A 21845-nucleotide genomic window follows, 5' to 3' on the forward strand; every position below is an offset into this window, starting at 1 on the left:
GGTGCGCTCCAGCCTGCTGTTACCTGAGGCCGAGCCGGAGAAGTCCAAGGGGACGGTCCTGGCCTGCAACCGGCTCAAGACCACCAAGTACACGGCATTGTCCTTCCTGCCCAAGAACCTCTTCGAGCAGTTCCATCGCCTGGCCAACGTCTACTTTGTGTTCATCGCCCTCCTCAACTTCGTGCCAGCCGTCAATGCCTTCCAGCCGGAGCTGGCCTTGGCCCCCGTGCTCTTCATCTTGGCGGTCACCGCCATCAAGGACCTGTGGGAGGATTACAGCCGCTACCGCTCCGACAAGGAGATCAACCACATGGAGTGCCTGGTGTACAGCAGGTGAGGCAGAGGGTGCGGGCAGGGGACGGCAGCGCCCTGGTGGTACACAGCGCTGGGGTCCCGCCTGGCACCAGCTCTCAGAGGGCACTGAGCAGGTCCATTGTGGAAGGCTTTCGTTTCCACTTTAAGTGCAAAGAAAGTTCCAGTTCTTGTGGAACTGGTGTCTCCCAACTCTTAACTCAGAACTGCGGGAGTTCATACAGTCCTGTACCTACAGGTGGAAGTGAATCCGCTCTGACTGGTGGGGTCTGGCAGTAAATCCCTTTATGCAAACACTTCCCAGTGTGTGTAGTAAATTACACTCGTGTATAGTTTCAGGCATTAATTTCATTATAATAACATGAGAACTCACGCAGTCTGCTATAAAATCTTCAATGAGCAAAGGAAGGATGGAGGCCAGAGGCTTCTGAATTTTCAATAAGGTGTGTGAGATTCCATGACATGAAATTAGTGAACCCAAACTTTGCCTTTCTAAAGAATGAGCCAGTCTTTCCATTGAACATTTACTTTTAAGCAAATGTTTTTTATATATCAAGTGTCATCATTCCCTGTGACTGCTACTTCCCAGTGCTTGTGATGGAGCATTAGGTCATTTATGTCTCTCAGAATTAGTTTTTCTAATGATCTGGGCAATACATTTAGAGCACTGCCTTACTGTTTGTAAATCAGACTGAAATGACTTTTGCATCAACATTTATGTGCTTAGAAGCCAGCTTTACAAAATTTTTGTTTTGCTTTCCTCCAAGTGCCAGTCATCTCCTAGTAGTCTAAGGCTAAGGTTTCCTGGGGAATGAGAGAAGCATATATTTTCTGAGAAAGCAGATTCAGTTTCATTTCTGATGCTTCTAAGTCTAAAAGAAATTAAACACGTGCCAAGAAACTTACGCTCGGATTCCACAGACTGCCTGGGAGGGTCTTCAGGGCTGACGTAAGCATGAGACAGAGAGCGACTCTCCTATTGCAAGAAAGGCATGAGAAAAAAAATACACTGAAAAGGAACTCAGACAAGGCTGCTTTTCCAACATCAGCAGACTCAGCTTGTTATTTCACAAACTGGTATCATGTAAGAAATCTCACCCAGGGATATTCTTCCACCCGTAGATATGCATGCATGAAAACATAAGTAAAATGGCCTTATTTCTGTAAACTAAACCAAAAACAACCCAGTCAAGTCAAACACATAGTTACTGCCAACCTGTGCCAGTGCCTAGTGCCTTGCTTGTCTGTAGAGCTCCGAACACTTCTGGTGTTGAGGAAGATTGCAGAAGGTCTTGTAAGGGGCTATTCATGTAGAAAGTAAAACAGTGATAGTAAGGATGGGTAATCTAACCTTTTCCAAAAAAAAATCAGCTTAGAAATAAGCTCTTCTGTCTCCTAGGTTGAAAAGCACTAAGTGCCCAGTGCAAAAGATGTTTAAAATATTAACAAATACCAGTACTGGGATATTAATTCTGGAATGTTTTTCCCCCAGCAATTTTCCAGTCCCTCTCTGCTGCCAAAAGGTAGACGTGACTATGAGAAAAGGTGTACCTTTGATGTTAACATCACTTGAGGTCTTTTGTGAGTCCCTGCTAAGTGCACTACCCTTTGTCATGCTTGTGCTTTTACAGAGTAAGTCAGAATTGTTCCTTTTACTGCACAGTTCAGATTGCTGCTGAGTGACACTTACACAGATTAATTTGGGAGTGGTTTTCCTTTGCATTGGCATCAAAGGCCCATGTTGGCCAAATCCCTGTGGGACAGCAGACATGGAAGTGTGAGAGCTCTGTCACCTATTCAGACACAGCTTTCTGGCTGGATGCAGAGCTGAATGGTGTGTGCTTACAGCCTGCAACAGAAGCATGGTCCCCAGCAGCAGCTCACCCATTTTCACCTTCCAGCAGTCCCTAGGGAAGGCTTCCCTCCCACAATTAAAAAATACAATCAAAACATGCGGTTAAAGTAATTTGCTCCCATGTTTTTAATCTGCCCACTTTTTATTCTTTTTATAAACTTCACCAAGTCACCTTTTTAAACACCTTCCAGCTCCAGTGAGCGAAATGAGACTAGAAACTTGCTACTTCTGCAGATAAAAGCTAAGATTCTTGCAAACTCGTGTGACAGGGTACCAAGATTGAGAGATTTGTATCAAGGTCATTGAAGTTGCTGGGCGTGAGTTCAGAAAAGCTGTTTTCTTAGAGAGGTGGCATGCCAGGAGAAACACAAGGGATTGATCCTGATATTTACTTTGTTTCCTTAGTCTCTTTGTTTCTGGAAGAATGTTGAAGCGTGTCACATAAGGAAGTAATAAATGACAACTTTCTCCTCAGATGGATTTAATGCTGATCCCTTATCAGTTTTATTACCAGACTGTCTCTCCCTCCCCCTACTTGCCGCTTCCTTGCGGTAGGGGCAGACTTTGATGCAAATGCTGTCCTCGACAGAAATGCTGCTGTAGGTTAATGAACACTGCTGCAGTCCTGTGTTGCCCTAGCACTGTCAGGGAGCAGTAACTCTTGCTGGTCAGTTGTCCATAGCTTGGAAAGAGGTCTTCTGCAAGATGGGATGTATCTGAGTTGCAGGACTCTGTGCTCTGAGGGGCTCCCTTTCCTGCCAGCCTTCCATAGAGCTGCTAGAGCCACCTCAAATACAGACTACAGCATTCAAACACACTGCAGCAAAATAACATTGAATTATAAGTCAGCAAATGGAGACAGGGACTTTGGCTTCAGCAGTAGAGAAAAGCCCTCTGTTTCATGTTCCATGTTGTTTAGTCACCAAGTAAAGATTCAGGTTGGATACTGTGTGTTCTGCCATGTATCCTTTTTATGTATAATCCATACATGCTACATCCTGGCTGCTGAAGTACCTGTCCTCTGTTAGATACAGGCAGCATTTAGGGATGCAAAAGCTACAGGACAGAGAGAATGCAGGGATAGGCAGAGCCTAGGGCAGCTCATCAGGAGGAGGTTCTACATCTCTCCAGCAGTGTCCACTGCCTGGTGCTCCGGCACAGCCTGCACAGGCAGATCATGTCAAGAACTGGTCTGTTGGAAAATACTGTTCTCTGCTCTGCTGACTGCTTGGCCTTCTTCCTCCTGCCTGCCCAGTGGACTCAGATGACCCATTCTCATACAGCCGCTGCAGAATCAATGACTCCGTGGCTCAGAGTTGGCAACATTTATGAGACAACAAAACAGCAAAGGATGATGCAACCTAAAGCAAGAAGTTGAAGAGCAATGCAGTTTGTTTTTACAGAAAGAAGACGGTTTTCAATTAGGAATTCTAGATGTTTTGGAGAGTGGAAAATAGCTCAGAAGATTATTGCTTTCTAGAGTCAGATGGAAAGGGAAAAGACCTGATTCTTTGAATAAATTGAAAGAAGTTACTGAGTTTGAATTGGCAGCTTATGTCGAGGAGTGAAACACACAGGAGAATTGCAGACTTGTGTTGCTCTGTGATGGACTTTGCAGGTCTGTCTATAAGAGCAGGCAGAGTTTTGAGGAAGATTTCTTAGCCAGGAGGAGCTAATAGGGCCTCTCTCCAGAGGCCTTTAGGGCACCTCTCTCATTTGCCAATACAGAGGAAATGAGGCACTTACTTTAGGAGGATGGCTTCACAAGTCACCTAGAATTTCAATTCTGTACAGGTGCTTAAGCTAGGAATGCTGGATGACAGCCAGAACTCTTAGTTGATTTAAATGGAGGGAAGTTACAAAGGCATTAGGGCCTAGCCTGCAGAAAATTGTTTTTGCAAACCTGTGATTACCTTAGTCTCCTCTCTTTGTTCCTCTTCCTCATTTCTATCACCCATGGATTGAGGTTGGAAGACAGGAGATTACAAATTTGCAATCCTAACAGTGAAATCTGTGTTACTATCTTGGACTTGGGAGGATGGAAGGGTGATGTTTTCTTTGCAGTTATGTCCTCCAGTGCTCACTGGCTCTCACTGGAGTTGTGGATGGCACATGTAAATGTCTGCTGTTAAATATTTGATAGAACTGAATTTGTCACTGGGGCAGAAGCTTTGATTTCAGTGTGCTGTTACAAAATATGGTATATGTTTACATGACATGTAAATAGAAGATGAATAGTGATAACTACAATCACAACAAATAATGGCACTTGTCCATCACGGAATTATATTTTATTGCTGTCTCAGGGCTGTGCTGGTGAAATAATCTCTGCTAACATTTTTCTAGGAGCCATATGTTCAAAACCAAAGGGCTTTGCTTTTTAAATCTATTCTTTAACTCTTGCTGTGTCCATCAAAGAGTACTGCTAAAGAGTGTAATACCTCTACATACTGATCAGAGAGTGATAACTGCTTCTTGTATCAACCTGTAACTTAGAAAATCCATGAAAAATTGCAATTTATGACTGGATACTTGTCACCCCTGAGGTGTGGAAAAAGTTTAATGGGGCATTCAGACAGCTATCAAAGCAGGCTGTTTTACATTAAATGTTAATTTCTTTCTGCAAAACTGAAGGGGCGGAGAGCAGAGAGTTTGATTTGGGCAACATTTCCTATAATTTCAGAAATACAGTCCCTTCTTCCCTTTGCCAACCCAGCTATGAAAGTAATTCCAGCCTTGGAGGAAAAGGATACAGTAGTATTACAAATCCTCATGAAGGGACAGTAGATCATGGCCTCAGAAATAGCCAGATGATGACTTGCTTGCAACCACTTCACTCTTAGGTGCCTTATTTTGTTAGCAACGCCAGTCAAATTAGGTTGTATCTTCTACTACTACCATAGTCAAGAGCAGCTTCTTGTCCCAAAACGTGCTGGCAGATAAGACATTTCTGAGTAGAAGAAGCAAGTTTGTCCCCCTTCAAAAACACAAATGTCACTAGATGTGAGTCAAAAGGAAACTACCTGGGATTACTCAGTTTCCTTTCTGAGTGAATTTGGTGTACAAAGAGCTGAAAGCAGGAAGTAGTGGCCTAAATCTGTTGAAGTCAGTGTTCCTTCCTTGAGTTTCAAAAAGATGCATCTCTGTTCATCTTACTGTGTCTTTGTGCTTCACTTCAGTTTGAGCCAGGATGGCAGTGAATAAACTCAGTGAGCGATGTAGTAGAGGCTCCTCTGTTAGACTGATAGGGAGCAGTTTTATTCTGCAGTTTATCCAAGTAGCAAGGGATGTCTGTGCTAATCTTCTGAGATGTAGCCAGCTGGAATGCACAGAAGAACCCATCTCTCTGTCCAGCTGTGTGTATGCAGTTTATTTGCTGTTAGTGTAGGGTAAATTTTCTAAGTGCCTGAGCTTCTTTATTGGAAAAGAAAAATACTTGACTCTTGTTGCTAAGCTCTTTCATTTGTATTGGATGTCATGAAATCTGTTTCACATGCCTCTGGCTGACTGCCAAAGAAGATGCTGTTAATCTCCACTGAAAGACCTGGTGATGTCCCCAAATAAATTTTTGTTGTTACACGCTGCCCCTCCGGAGAGACACCATAATCTCTTGTGCTAAGCAGACCACAGCCCAGAATTATAGGCGGCCACCTTGTGTGCAGATCTCCTTGCTGTTGTGTGTCTTTATTAACTTGAGACCACGATTATTGTTAGAGGTGGCCAGAAGAATAACAGCTCTATTTGATTCTGTCAGAGTGCATTTCCAAAGAAAATACACAAGAGAAAAGAATTGCACGTACTGTTAACCTCTGCCTATCACTATTGTGATTCCACCTTCCATGTGTCACGTAGTCAGCAGAACTGAAAACCAGAATTGAAACCCTTGACAGCCATGCAAAAATCAATATTTATGGAACTGCTTACTAGCTAGCATGGCATAACTTAGCCAGCACATTCCTCTCACAAGCAGATCAATCCTCCAGAAGTACTAATTAGAGAAAGAAAGGTCCCTGTCACTGGGCAGGACTTTCACAGGTACCCGCTCCAGGCTTACACAAAGCTCACGGATGGGTAGGTCGCTTACCTTGACACAGTGCCAGGAGAAGTCCAAGTGCCACATTTCCCTGTTGTGCAATCCAGCATGCTTCCAATTTGTGGGATACTAACTCTATGCAAGAGCAATCTCAGGGGTACCTCTCCTCTTTCACTGCAGCACCAGGCCTTTTGGGAATGTAGTGCTTTTGTGTATGGACACAGCAAGGTCAATGCAACTGAGAAGCCAAATGCACAGCTTCAGGATTACATCCAGTTTGCAGGACTTATGCTGTGCAGGCTTGGTTTTAGCGATTGCATATATTGAAAGCAATTAAGTTCATGAAAAGCAGAACAATTTCTTTCACTTCACTTAGTTGTGGAGGTGAACCAGTTTCCATGGCTTACCTTCAGCCTTAGTGTTCTATCTTGGGAGTTGTCACTAATGTGGCTGGGGTAGCAGCCAGTCACGTTTGTACCCAGAAGAGATCCACAGCAGGAACTTGATTTGTACCCACCAGCACTGCCTCACTTTGTCTCACCAGAATGTGGAAACAAGACAGATTCTCCATGCAGTGAACCAGGGAGAGTGCATTTCAGTGAATGGCATAAAGTGAGGAGCCTGCTAAAAACTGGGACAGTTGCCTCTCATGGGTAAATTTGGTAGTTGTGGGCAGCAGCTTCCTCTGTTGCACATCAAGCACAAAAGTTGACTCACTGGCAAAATTCAGCCACAATGAAAGCATACTTGTGAAAGATGCTAGCCTATAGCTTCTCCTAAGCAGGTGCTAGTGGTGGTGTGCAGGGGAGAAGAAATGCAAAGGAGGAGCATGAATAGCCTTAACACTGAGATCAGCTGAGAGAAAATGTACATTTCCAAGTATATCTTTGATTCTGAAAAATCAGATAAAGCAAACCTCCGATTTAGTTGGAAATGACCTGCATGTTTCTGAGCAAACTGGTTTTATCTTTGCTGTCTGTACAGGAAGTGGGAGTGAGGGGGCTTCAAAGAGCTTACAGTGTCTGTCAAACGTGAGCTGAGAGGAACATCTTTCTCTTTTTTACTCTTTCAAGGATGCAGATATACAGCCTGTCCGTAACAGGCTAGCCACCCCAGCTGATAGAGTGTTCTGTCCTGTGGGCTGCTGGGGATAATCTACCCCTTTGGAGCTGTCAAACTACCATCTAGTTCTTTGCTCCAAGAGGAGCAGTATTTTAACTCTGTTTTGGAACAGTTGCAGGTGAACGTCTCTGCCATGGTTAGCCCACATCCTGGGCTGGTTAAAGGACAGTCCTGAACTGGCAAGGCACGTGTTTTCAAGGGTAGGAAACATCTTCCATCCCCAGTGCTATTTTTTCTGACCACAATTTCTCAAGAGTGACAAGTAGGCCACTCTTCAGTTCAGTCTTCAGTTCAGTGGCCAACATTTGCATCATGCCCAGTCATTTTATAAACCCAGACTCTGCTGGAGATTTATTTTAACAGGCATGGAGGTCACTTGTTTTGTTTTTTATGTTCTGGTTGTCTGGAAGTAGTGACCTGCTGCAAGGAAAAGTTTAACTCCTTGACTGATAACTGACTTCAGTTCTTACATGTTTGTGCTGTCACATCAACATTGAGTGTGTGAACACTATTGCAGAATATTTGGTATATTTGTATTTTCCATGGAGGTTTTGGTTTTGACTTTTTTACTAAAAAGAGAAAGTCCACTATGAAGTGACAGCTTTTGTAAGCAGAGGTCTTTTATCTTTGTGTATTATCTTATGCTTCCTGGGCTTTTTCTGGGTCTCACAGCCATATACCTATATCCTCAGCTCCAGTCTGTTCACTTTCCCAGCTTCCAGTAGCAGCCTGAATATGCCTGTTTGGGCCATGTTAGCTGATTTTGTGTGTTCACTAGCAAGTCACTGGGAAAGTTGTTGTGAAATCTCCCAAAATATTGACACCAACACAGGAAGGTCAGAACAGCAGTCACCTTAATACATCTCTGAGTATGTTCTCAATATCTAGACATGGAATAAGATGCCTCAGAAAATTTGCCAGTGAACTAATTTTGAAATTTTACAGGCAGATTATCAGCCAAACCCTTAGAGATGCAGAAAGTTCATTAACTATGTTAGAAAGACGTAACCTGGTTTGGGTGAAAGTAGATTATAAGAAATCAAGTATAATCCTCCTAAGTTTGATCCTGCAGTTGTAGTGCATTATTTTTGCACTGGCCTACACTTCTATTTGGAGGTTTGGATGGCTCTTGTATTTTCTTTTTCTCCCTTTTTAGGATTCCCATGTTCTCATTGTCAGCTTCTCCTCGTTATACTTCCCTCTGCTGTATAGCTGCAGAGCTGTGAAGCTAAAACTTGATCTTACACCTTTTACCAGATAAAGACATCTATTGGTTTTATCTGCATGTTTGAGAGCCTGTAGATCTTCCTTCCTTCACAGTCCTAGGTTCCAGTTTTATCAGAGAAGCATGGACTGGCATACCTATATCCCAACAGAGCCACTGATTTGCATCTTGACTCTTCTGCAAATGCCAGTAGTTGCTTCCTCTGTAAACAGTAGTGAGCCAATGATTGTAGCTCCCTTGCAAGAAGCCCTCTTAAGTGCTAATGAGGTTCTCTCTTACCTGACAAGGATCTTTCCTAAAGGAATTTGTAATATTCTTTCTGGAACATGAGGTGAGATTCATTTCATGTGCCTTTTAGCTAAAAGGTACATGTCCAGTCTGACCAAATCATCTACGCTTGTGCCAAAATCTGTGGAGAGCATTGAATGGTTTCAGGGAGGAAGGGGAAATCTTTCCAGCTTGAGACATTTACCTTAGGTAAATTTGAATCAAGAGATTCTTACCACTCTCCAGTGGTGATACAGGTGAAGCTGAACTAGATGGTCACTTACACAGCTAAGTTTAGGTGAGATGAATCCCATTAGTAAACTTAGAGGGGATAGATTTTACTTCCTCTCAATTAACACTTCATATGATTTTTTGACTGTAGAAGAGTAAGTAGCTTATCCTACTCAATATACTCAATAATTTATTTAAGAACTATTATTTGAGAGTTGCAGATATGGGTAAGTTCACCTGTCAGGTGAAGGGGCTAAGCAAATATCCAGTGTTTCATCTCCTGCCACGTTCTGCCTTCAGCAATAGCCATTCACTTATTGTTCATACCCATAAAATGTATCACAGTGTTGAGAAGCAATAAAAGATTAGATGTTGTCAATGAATAATTTTCTTTTTTGAATGACTGATTATATTTGCATTTCTGCAATGTTTGGAGTTTTCCAGACTGTCCTTATAATGTAGGGAATCTTGGTATTTTGGGGATCTTACTTGTTCTTTAACTTCTAAAATGTAGAGGGTGGTTGTGTGTTTGACATAATCATGGATGCTACAAGAATGAAAGTGGGGTTTCATTGTCAGGTGTCTCATAAATATTAGATAAGGCTTCTGGGTTTTGCCCAGTAGGTTCAGATGTTCAGACTTGCAGGTGGTATTGGTAGGTGATTAAGGATTGAATCAGAGGGATCAATGGCGAAATTATTCTGCTAATTTTGAGTACTGCTGACTTACCTGTGGTTACCAATTTTTATGCTGGAATTTCAGTGTCCGTATATATAGGAGCACAGGCTCTTGCAGACATACCATGGAGCCATATAAGAGGTGCAGTGGCATAAGACATCATGCCACTGTTTGCTGTCTTCAGAGTCCTGAAATCTGTTCATCTAATTGCAGCATTTGACATTCTTCTCTTCCTGATCCTTTTAGGCTTAAATATCCTGAATCCTATCAGGTTTTTCTTACATATATCCCTTATTTATTTTGAGTGTAGTTCCCTACGTGTCTGCTTTTTTGTGGATCCTGGCTGTGTGGAAGCTCTTCTTGCTGTCAGATCCTGTGGGAGCTTTCTTAAATTCAGGCTCAACAGAAACGGTGTATCACAGGTGAGCCAGCCATCAGTGTAGCAGTGCTGATGTTCAATCTGCTACATCCAGGTTCCAGGAGTCCAATTTAAAGTCTGTAATAGATTTTCAGGGACTGAACAATCCATGACATATCTTCAGTTTGAGGAATACCACAGTGGATTGATACCTGCCAGCTCATGCCACAAAAGTGTGTGTGAGACCAGTAAGAGCCATCTGCAAAGAATATTGCAGTGCAGGACACCCAGACTGACAGTGTATCTCTGCATCTAGAGCTAACAAAGCTAGCACTGAAATGCAGTCTAGGTTGGAAACCCAACGACCTGTGGATTTTTTTTTTGTATTTGCAAAGTGTTTGGTTGTTAATGTGGTTTTTATTTTGTTGGTTTTGTGTGTGCATATGTACTTGTTTTTTCTTCCAGTTAATAAAAAGTAGAAATTATCATTTAATACCCCAGTTTCAAAACTGCTGAAGAATCAGCCTGATCTTTACCAATTTCACTAAAGATAAAACTAATGAGAAAACTTATGTCCAAAATACTTATATCCTTTTAAACAGCAATGCTGAAGAAGACTCTAGAATGATTAATAGTGTTTTTGAAGCACATACTGTCTCTAGCTTTTAAGCCTTTGCTCTGCATTTAAGTGTAAGATTTCCCTAAAATTCCCTATGGTTGTTCTAAATTCAATCCTCCTTGGAATGCAGGGAGCAGGAAAGGGGGAGAGTTCCTGAGTTTATTTTCAATGGCATTTGGTTTGGCTCAGAGGATTTTTATAATGCTAATTTGGTCTTTCCATATTAATTCATGTTCTTCCTCTGCTGCTCCTAAATTGGAAACTTTCCATTTTACATCTGGCAGTCTTGTCCTTAGTTGTTTAACCTTTATGCTTTATCACTAGAAATAGCTGTTTTGTGCATGGAATTCAGCCTCTTAGTCATAATAACATTCCCTTCAGCTCTCCTATCTGGCAACTTCTAGAAAGGTTTTCATGTTTGGGTGTTTTTTTTTGTTTTGGTTTGGTTTTTTAACCACTATTTGCATTTGCAGAAAGCATGCCTGAGTTGGCAGTGCTGCACCCTAGCAAAAAGTTTCAAGCAAGAAAACTACAAGGCATACTCTTTACCACTGGTAGCAAGCATAGAAAGACAACCAAATGTAGACACAGAAATGGTCAAGACCTGTGATCCATTGTCCCTGCTAGTTGAGCAGTATTCATATTAGATGCAAACCTGATTGGTGAGCACTTGGGAGCACAGTTTTTATTTTTCCAGTTACTGAGCATACGTCCCATATGCCCAAGACATCTTTGGGGTGTGTACTCACTGATGTCTACTTGTAACTCATGAGCTCCAGTTAGATTCCACAGAAGTTCATCCACCAAGAGCATAGACAATATGAAAACACAGTCTGTGTAGAAGAGGTTCCCAGTCAGTGTTTTCTGTAACTTTTATTACTGTGCTGTAATTACTTTACACCTGTACATGGTTAATGGGAGCTCTAAGGTGATGTGCAATATGCACCAGGTATTCAGAAAGCTTAGTCTTTGCATCTCTTTGCCCAAGTCTAACGCAAATAAGCGGCAAAACCCAGAAGAGGTTTGTCAAGTTCTTTTAAGTGTGACTTCTTACACAGCTGGTTACATGAGTGCTAGTTCTTAAAACTGTCAGCTGTGAAAGGTGTGTTTATGCAGCACACATTGAGCACGAATCACGGCTGTCCCAGCTGGTGTATCTCAACACCCTCAGAGCCCCATGCAGAGGTGCTTGCTGCTCTGGAAGCAATTTGGGTCATTGTTGCTGTCCTGTCTCTTAGCAGGGTTTGTCAGCTCAAACACAGCCAAGCTCACATGACTAACGTTTTCTGTGCGTGGATGGGGCACAGCTGGTGGGGACAGCCCTGCACCCTCCTCTAATTTATTGTCCTTAGACTGATAAAACCCAGTAAGAAAAAATTGTTCAGTAAATGCATATACACATTACATGACTCTGCTTAATTTAGAGAGGGTTATTTCAATTTAACTGTGACCAAATGGATAGCAAACCATGTATCTGGCAGTTAATGCAGCACTATTTCCTTAATAACTTTGGATCAGAAAGTAAATTTTATGAAATAAAATCCTGTCAAACAGTCCTTTTCCTTTTAAGACACACACAGATAATAAGTGTGATTTGCTACATCAGCACATACCAAATTACCAGGAGACTGATGATTAAGGGTTGAAAAGCAAATGAAACAAGCTGGCTATAAGCTTAAGATGTTCAAGTGAAGCAGATGTAAGCAAGTGCTACTGCAAGTTGTTATCCTTATATCATATTTCTGCCATCTTAATTCATTTTTACTGAGAACTTAAGTGGAAAAGCTGCTGTTAAATTCTTAGGAATGCAGCACAACATTCTTAGGAGTTTTATGAAGCTTCAAAAAAGTCGCCTGTTCATGTCACAGCAGCGTAGGCAGCTCATGTTCCAGATAGTGTTTACCCTCCAAGAAGTCTGCAGGAGAACTCTATTTGAGCCATGAGTTTTCACCCGGCTTTCAGAAATAAGACACTTTTTGCAAGTCAGACCTTTTTTATGATTTACAGGATCACCTCCCATGGCCTTAAACATCACTGGCTTTTATACTTGATGTCTGTGTGCATCTGTTTCTATTGTAGGGGTAGTCCCTCGTGGTTTGTTTGGGGAACGCAGAGGAACATTAATTCCACCCTGCAGGTTTGCATGGGTGCTGCAGCAGGCTGCTGTGTTGGTGTGGGCACAGCCCTGCACAGAATGCCTCTGATGAGATCTCTGAGCTGCTCAGTAAGCACTGACAGCCAGTGTGAGGCGTGGAACGCCTTGGTACAGTCACACTGCTTGGAGTGGAAAGCTCACTGCACAGCCCTTGGTTCAAAAGTCTCCAACAAGTTTCAGGATTATTTTGCACCTCAGAAGACTCTCTGATTCTGGTTTACGAACACCAATCAAGTAGAAATATTGAGGTTACAATGTTTACAGCTGCATATAGCACCGTGAAATCAACAGTCCTTGGACTGAGAAAGTATTAAAAATATGATTGGGAATTTAATAAGTCTTTAAATGGATATAAGTGTAGTCATAGTTTTTTTCTCTGTAAGGAAGCAGAGGGTGTTTTTTAAACATCAGTCGGGTGCTTTACAACAGGGTAGGTACAAGAGAAAATGGCCAGGGTGACAGTTTTGCTGTCTTGTCAAGAGAAAGTGTGGCTTCACACATAGCAAGTTAGCAGTTTGTATGCTGGGACAGATGTCTTTTTGCATAGCTGCGCTGTATCAAGAAGTCTCTGAGCAATAGACAGCAAACAGCCACTTTTGGGGAGCCATGATAAAATAGCAGAGGTAGGTCTTTTTCCACAGGCCTTCAGTGTCCAGAAACTGATGGTTGACATAACCAGTGTTTTCATGGTATTGAAAATAGGCAACACACAACAGCCAAGAAATTGGAAATCCAGTATTTTTGTCATATCCTGGGATTATTCTTTGGCCAGCTCAAACATTTGGTCCTGGTTTTACATCTTCAAGAGAGGCACTTTACTTCTGAAGTTGTGTTTTGCACTCTCTTGGCACAGAGAGGGCTGATGGTTAACAAAGAGATCAGTCTGCAAGGGTGGTACGGGCAGTCCTTAATTCAACCTGCTAGGAGAGGGAAGAACAGAGCCAAACTTCATGCATCAGTAGCACTGACTCTGTCTCCTGTTTCAAGTTATTAAAATAACACTTCAGTGGTTTTTTAAAAGGCATTTTCCTAAATGCTCTCTAATGCCCATAACAACTTTAGATGCTGGGAAGTAAATATTTTTTTTGCTACTGGTAGGTTTGTTTTGTTTTGTTTTGTTTTTCTACCACTTGGCAAGCACTGGTATTTAGGGGGTTTTGTATTTTGTTTTGGTTATTCTTCTACAATATTTTGGATGAATTAGAAATTAGCTTTCCTACCAACACCTTGCAGATACACACACACAAAATACTTTAACTTGCCAAAACAAGTTATTTTTTGCATCAGAATTCTTGAGTTTATTTTCTACTTACATGTTTTCACAAACAGAATGCTTCTTCCCAGCTGCTGTGGGAAGAACAAGACATTGTATCTGCAAGATCGAAAAACCAGTGGCTTTTTAGTTAGTACTGTAGAGATCAGCTATGGAAGTTGAAGAAAAATATGCAAAATTTGATTATTACAAGGCCCCTTAAGACCAATGTTAAGATAAACTAAAAGCTAAGGAAAAGACAAATGTGGTTCCAGCCTCTAATATCAGTAAAATTAATTCTTAATGCTTTATATCTGGGTCTTGAAATGAGCCCTGGGAGTAAACTAGGGCTCTGGGGGTTTTACATCCAACCCTTGATTTCTTTTTTGATGGACACTTTTCTATATGATGACAAATTACTTTCACCTCACAAGCGCAGTAACTCTCCTTGCAGCAAGGTGGGAACATCAGCTGTATGCAAAAATCACAGGTCTCAAGGCAAGGTATATCCTCCCCCCAAGTCAGAGCTTCAAGGGCATTAATGACTGAAGATGCACTTACTGTTTCCTTCCTGTTACCCAGAACACTTTTAAATAACCCATTTGTGCACGAAATGTGTTCCCTCCTGCTCCTTTTTTCCTTTTCTTGTTCGGTCTTGCTGAATTGCTGAAGGATTTGGCAATCAGTTTTGGACAGAGGACAGTGTTGAATCTTAAAGACACTTAAAGGGAGTTACCAGGTCTCCACTCAGGAGTTCAAAAGGCAAGTTGCATGACCCTTCCTGTGTGTCAAAGTCATAGTCCTCAAAATGGGAAAACTGTGATTTATTTCTTAGAGTTTTTGCAGTTTGAGGCAGGACTTTTAAAAGAGGTCTTTGTTGTGATTTGATTCCCCTTAAAGCTGAATAAGACTTCAGAGTTTTGACTTTCTCATTTCAGCAATATTCAAATCTGCATCTTATGTGAAAATGTCTGGGTTTTTTTTTTTCGCTTGGATTTTTGGGTTGTGATTTGATTTCACAACCATTTCAAATGGAGTAGCAAATAGGTTATGGGAAAATTACAGTTTCAGTTATAAAGAAATCTGTATCTACCATCTGTAAGGGCCAGATGAGTACCAACACTGCTGTGGTAAATGGATTATCATTATTGTACTTCTTCCACAATCCTCAGGGAAACTCTGAAATAAAAAAAATAAAAATTAAAAGGTCATTGTCAGGCACCCCAGAAAAAAAAGGTGGGCATTTAGTTAAGACAAAGTAAAACATTTGGAGGTGCCATGTGCAGAAATAATCACTTTAGAAATGCCTCTTTACTGAAGAAATGTTACTGCACAATAACAGTTGCCAGCTGGTAAAGATGGAACACTTTGGAAGTGGAGGTGCAATTCAGAATGAAAACGTACGTACAGTAACAAATTACAGGCAGAGAGAATATTTCAAGTTCTCCATCATGTTCCTTAGCTACAAATAATCCTGTGAAATATTTGTTCCAAAGGTCAAATAAAAAAAGACTTAAAAGCAAAAAGGGTAATACTGAAACTGTCTCTAGAATGTTTATTCTGAAAATATTTCAGGAGTTGAGAAACTTTTCTCATGCAATAGTCTTACAGGTTTTAACTCTAGGTAACGAGGAGCTCTGCAAACACCCAGGCATGAGGATCACTTATGCCATCAGCCTGAAAACAAGGGGGAGTGGTTTTGGAAAACTTGTTTGAAGAGGGTGTTGATAAGTGAGGGAAATGCTAAACCAAATTCAGTGTTCACTTATCTTCTCTAGGGATGGACTATGCAGCAGTTTTAAACTCCAAGATTGGATTAGACATTAAGAAGAGATTCTTTAAGGGTGGTGAGTCACTGGAACAGGTTGCCCAGAGAAGCTGTGGGTGCCCCATCCCTGGAAGTGTTCAAGGCCAGGTTGGATGGGGCTTTTAACAACCTGGCTCAGTTGAAGGCATCCCAGCCCACAGCTGAGAGGTTGGACTACATCGTCATTGAAGATCCCTACCAGTCTAAACCATTCTCTAATTATAGGCAGCAAAATAAATGACTTGAACGTGAATATCTGCTCAGAGGGAAAGCTGGGATTCTCAGAAAGGGTGAGATTAAGGCATAAATTAGACTCTGTGTCCACCAGCCAAACTCTGTTAAGGTTGCTTGGTGTTCTCTGAAACCACCTAGATCAACCTGAGATTTCTCTTGCAAGTCTTAAGCCATTTGGATATTAGGCATCCAGTCCCACTAAACTTGTAGTCCTGCACACTGTCCTGGGCAAAAAGATAGGCATCTCCAGAGAGCTGTTGGTCCTATCCATCTTCTGCTAAGAAGAATCACCCACCAAAGGTGTCCTCCCCCCTCTTGCCATCTGATATGGAGACATCTAAGCGAGTAGGACAGATGAGCTCCCTCACATCCGGACAGCTTGAATAAGGTGGAATGAAAACCTTGTGTCACCAGGGGGGTAGATGTGGATCTGCATAAAGGTGGGCTTAACAGGATAGTATTTTACCTTTATACTGATGATCAGAATATTGAATCATACTAACAGACCCATGCCTTGTTTGTTGTAAATATCAAACTTTGTTACCAGTCTTAACCTAAATATTAGCAAGTTTTACGTCTAATTAGTGCTGTTCTCTCGCTTTATACAAGCTGGGAAGTACAGGTCTTCTCAAGTAGCTGCAAGTATCACTAAGATGCTTTTTGGTACTAAATCCTGTGCTCCATTAGAGGCCAAATTTTGTCAAAACTCTTGTATTTTTGTTAGTGTACCTGCTGTTTTTCTAGCAGTTGTCATGCTTCATTTTTCATTGGAGAGACCTTACTTTTCCTATCAAGTGCAATTGACGCTAGCAAACAGAGCAGCAAGTCCAGACCCAGCCTGCATCAGCATTGGTGCCTCAATGTCAGCCTCTTGTTACTAGTGGATGGAGCCTTTCTTCTTGTGCCACCTCTGCCACCATTCTCACTGAAGAAACAGAGGCTTTCGAAAGCTGTGAGCATATCTGAGTTCTACCACTCCTGTAGAGTGGCTTTGGACTGTAGCAGTGCAGGTATAGAAGTACTCAAATGCTGGGGCTCAGCAGTGTTAGAGTCTGTTCCTTTCCCAGCTCTGACAGTCAGCCTGTGTGCTCTTGGACATCTCCTGAAATGCACCCAGCAGTAATTTTCCACCTGCATCTACACAAATCCCAGGAGATACGGGAGGCATTACACACAGGTTCCGTGAAAGATAAGAACAAGCTTGTTATCAGTAGGCTTGAAGTGCTGGATCTGTACTTCACAAGAAAAATGCTTGCGCGTGAAAAATAAGAGAAATCACAAAAACCTCTGTTATTAGTTATGCCAAGTAAGAGAGTAAATTTCCTGCTGTCTTGCATTTGGGACTGCAACTGCTTCCAGTTTGGGGGCTGAACACTGCAAAGACTATGAGACAGTCGCCTTATTTGATCCTATCCAGTTCAGCTATTTTGATTCATCTCAGCTAAGTTGCTGCCCCAGCACCCTTTTGTGCAATTTTGGAACATTGCAAATATAACAAGTGCATAGAATCTAATTTAGTGCATTCTACCGGGAAAAAAAACCCCTGTACTCAATTATTTCTGTTATCACACCTCCTGCTGTCATGCCATTGTTTATTTCCAGATAGGGCAGTGTTGAACAAAAGGAGTTTTTGGTGTTTCTTCAGAGTGAGAAGCTGTAAGTTTATTCTATAAATACAACCTACACTGACTTGCGCATTTTCTTTAAGGAGGGCTGTGTGGCATGCCCCAAGTAGAGAGATCTTTACTCAACAGGTGAGGGTGATGAGTAAAGCCTCTTTACTCCAGAGAGTACTTAATTGTTTTCTCTTGGGGAAAAAAAAAAGCCAAACAAATAAACAGAAAATGGAAGGGTTCCAACTATCTGTATAAGTTTTGTTTTCACACCATGCTTCAATCTCATTACAATTTTTGAGGAGTAATATTGGTAGTCAGACATTCCTCGGATGGGAAGTGATTAGAGTGCGAATTGCTGTAGAAAAGCACTATTTCCAGTAATAACACAGCAGGTGTTTTGAAAGAAAGCTGCTTTAACCTTTCAGATTGCAGAGGCATCCCAGTAATTCTAAGAATCACAATCAACAAATGCCTAATTTCACTACTGTTTTCCTAATTAAGAGGGAAAATGGTGTAAGGAACCTGAATTTTAAAGACATTTTCGTACAAATTAAGAGTTTCCTATTTCTGATCTGTCACTGGAAATAAAGTCATTTACATGTAGTTTCAAGACCTCCATGCTGGAGCATAGCATGTTGCTAGCATTGATGGGCACACCAGGTACAAAAACCTATGTTTTGATCAAAGTCAAAAAAATATAAAGGCAGTGCACCATGGAAAACAGATTACAGGTAGTGATATCAAGATAATTGTTGTGTGATAATTACACTGTCTTCAAGACATGGGATGCAACTTTTAAAAAAGATTTCTGCATCATTTGCTGTTTGATGTGGAAAATTTTATCTTAAAGATTACAACTGAATGCAAATCCTTTTGAAGTTATCCTGTTGGTAAAATGAAAAACTTGCACATTGTTTTCTGTCTGAACTTCGTTTAGATTTAGGTCTTAACCAGTGCACCTTGTTCTTTCCTTGCCTCATCACTTCCCTCAGAAAGCCCTGCGCTAAATAGCTCTTAACAAGTTTTGATTAGGTCAATTCTTGTCCTTAATTATTTAATTGAATTGACCCACGGTATAGAAACTTGGCATTATCTCCATTATGCACAAGGTCAAGGTGTAGTTAGGTTTTCCTCCTGCATAGCTTCATATTATCTGTTGAGATTACAAAGCAAAGTTCTTCACTTAACTGTTAATTGATTCTTGACAACCCAAATTATAAATAATTCCAAAAGAATCTAGAGGCTTGTCCTTCTTGGACAGAATAGCACAAGTCTCAGTATTCCTAATGAATGCAGGATTAGTTTCCTCTTTTTGCATTATAAAACCATAAGCATCAGGAGAAATGCAAACAGTTAAGGTAAATTATTCTATTCGTCATGTTTTAAAACCACAGATTGCACATTACTTTGCATGTGTTCTGTTTTTTGCTACTATACTTTGCCTAATAGCCAGTCATCTATTAATGTAGGGGAAAATTTGCAGTGTCAGACATTGTGCAAGATATTCTGAGCAAATTCCCACCCATCCTAGCGTAGGGGTTAATTCAGAGACTTTTGCTTGACAGAAGTCTGAATGCAGCAGAGATCTGCTCCAAAGCACACAGAAATCATTGTGAAAAACCTCAGTGACATCAGTGAGTTTGGGATAAAGCGCTGGAATTTCCTGAAAGGAAAATAAATGGCAAATATTTCTAATTGTAAGTCATTTTAAAGCAGACCACTTTGTTCTCCAAAATCACTTTTAAGAAGCTGTTAAAGACCAATAACATGTATAATTTGATTAGTTTGATGTCTAGGATATTTTTTTTTCCTGCTTACTCTTTTTAGTTGATGGGGGAAAAAAAATATCTTACAAGCTTACTCCTGATTGATCACAGATAAATTAAAGAGCTTTGATGTGGCCAGCAAAGCATACTTACTGATCTAATAACAAATAAAAATGTTTTTGGAAAAAAAGCTCTTGGGCGTATACTGAAATTACATGTTTGTTTTTCTCCCCTCTTTTGAATAATAAAAAAAATCAGACCTTTTTTTAAGGAATATTTCCTCAAGCTGATTGTTCTGCTTCAGCTATGCACACACTCTGTAGCAGAAGAGGTAAACAAGTACAGCTTTGTACTTGTTCCAGAACAAGAAAACCTAATTTCAAACTGTTTTCATAAAAGCCACTGAGAACTTAACCTGTCTTAGGTTGCTCTTGCTTGGCTTTTCTGGCATGTAAGGCTTTCTCATACCAGGTCTATTTGCTCTTATAATTCCAAGTTTTAAGGAAGAATATATAGAGATTAGTAAATTCTCTTGTTTTGTTCCTAAAATTCAAGGGTAAGTGATCAAATTTACATTCCTCAGGTTTTTGTTAGGCTTTTTTCTGTAGAGGGAGGAGCTGTGAGTTGCAGCAATGCCTGATGATAAGTCCCTATGTGCTCTTTTAGCTGAGCATTTTAAAATTGCTTGTGCTCAGCGTATCGGAAAATAAGGTACTGTAAAGACATGGGTGTCAATGCCTTACTGAGCTCAGTAAGGACAGAAACTTGCCTGCCAGTAGAAGCCCAGGGCTGTCTAGGGTTCCCTGTAATGTCAGGGTCTTCATTTTCAGAAACTGTTACTGTGTGGCTGAGATGACATGTCCTGTCATGTGGCTCATGGCACCGTGTCCATGCTACCTGTCAAACAACCTCCTTCATGAGTGTGCCACACTCTGCCTTCAAGTGCCTGTGCACCCACTGCCCTCCTGTACCATCCCCCAGTCCTCAGAAATCCCATTCTTTCCAGCCTTAGTTTTTTCATGGACCGTTCTATACTTGGTCTTATCCAAGGATTTACCCCCTTGTGGTTAAACACCCATTTGCTTCCTCTCAAACGTACTCTGATGGGAGCAATGGAGCGACTCACTTGGCTTTGTCTTCTTCCCCAAGAAAACCAAACATCGTGGAAAAGAAATGCTTCTTTGGTTTACTTTTAGATCATTTTAAAAAGTCAAAATGAAACCAGAAGCTTTCTAATGGACACAAAAGGATCACTAAAAAACTTGAAGTCGTTCTTCACTCTGGATGCAGGCCAGGTTCATTCAAGGCCAGATTGGATGGGGCCCTGAGCAACCAGATTTAATGAATGGCATCCCTGCCTGTGGCAGGGGGCTTGGAACAAGATGATCTTTAAGGTCCCTTCCAACCCCAATCATTCTGTGATTCTATGAGGAACTATGATCGTTAGGGAACAGCAATTTGAAACAAAAATTATTGTAAACCAGAAAAGCATCCAACTTGTGAAAATGACAATTTGTCTGCCATCAGGTATCTTTTAAGATTCACAATGTACTGTGAAATAGCCTTCTCTTGAATTTTTTGTTCTAAGGTAATCACTGTGTTTCTTCTCTAATAATTTCATGCCTCTCCTCTGGACTCTCTAATGCTAATTTTTTGCTGACCTCCTTTTTCCCCCTACTCCCTGGTCCCTGTGTATATACAGCAGGGCCTTGTATCCTCAAAATATTGCTTCTCTACCTGTCTTTGAAACAACAGCTTTTGGAGCACTGGGCTTTGGAGGGATAAGACCTCTCTAATATTCAATTTGTAGTAATTTATCAGCTGGTTTTGAAAATGCAAATTCCTGCCTTCCAGTGTTTAAGCTCCATTTAGAAAATTTTGGGTTTAATTTGATCCAGTTGTCATTTTTGTTGGGGAAATAACTTATCTGTGTGCTGAATGAACAGTGGCTGGTTTTATTGAAAACTATAAGCCCAAGTGGGTTTTTCTGTTATTTTGGTGTTCCTTTTTTTTAATCCCCTGAAGCCATCTAGTTAATTTCTGTTGTGACTGACTCCAGAACTCCTAATGAAAACCAGAAAAGAAAGAAGTTTTTGGGAGACACATAGACCTAATATTAGTTTGGAAGGAGTAAATATTTATCCAGGCAGAAGGAGATGACTTATTTAAAGACTGACCTAATTTATTATTTAGGAAAACCACCTTTCTGTATCCACCCTGCAGCTAAGAATTGTCCTTTTTTTTTTTTTTCCTCTAGGGAATATTTTAGTTTAAGAAATGAGCCACACAGCCCAGAATATACTGGCAGGGGCAGT

General features: G+C 41.0%; 1 protein-coding gene across 1 annotated transcript in view; it reads left to right on the plus strand.

Annotated features, from left to right (window-relative positions):
- ATP10A (ATPase phospholipid transporting 10A (putative)) overlaps positions 1-21845 on the plus strand; it is a 112085-nt gene that overhangs the window by 564 nt on the left and 89676 nt on the right. Inside the window, exon 2 of the mRNA XM_031058370.1 lies at positions 13-333. Within this exon, the coding sequence (XP_030914230.1) occupies positions 13-333 (321 nt within the window). The remainder of the gene's footprint in view (positions 1-12; positions 334-21845) is intronic.

Source organism: Geospiza fortis, unplaced genomic scaffold (assembly GCF_000277835.1).
Source record: "Geospiza fortis unplaced genomic scaffold, GeoFor_1.0 scaffold366, whole genome shotgun sequence".
Taxonomy (NCBI): Eukaryota; Metazoa; Chordata; class Aves; order Passeriformes; family Thraupidae; genus Geospiza; species Geospiza fortis.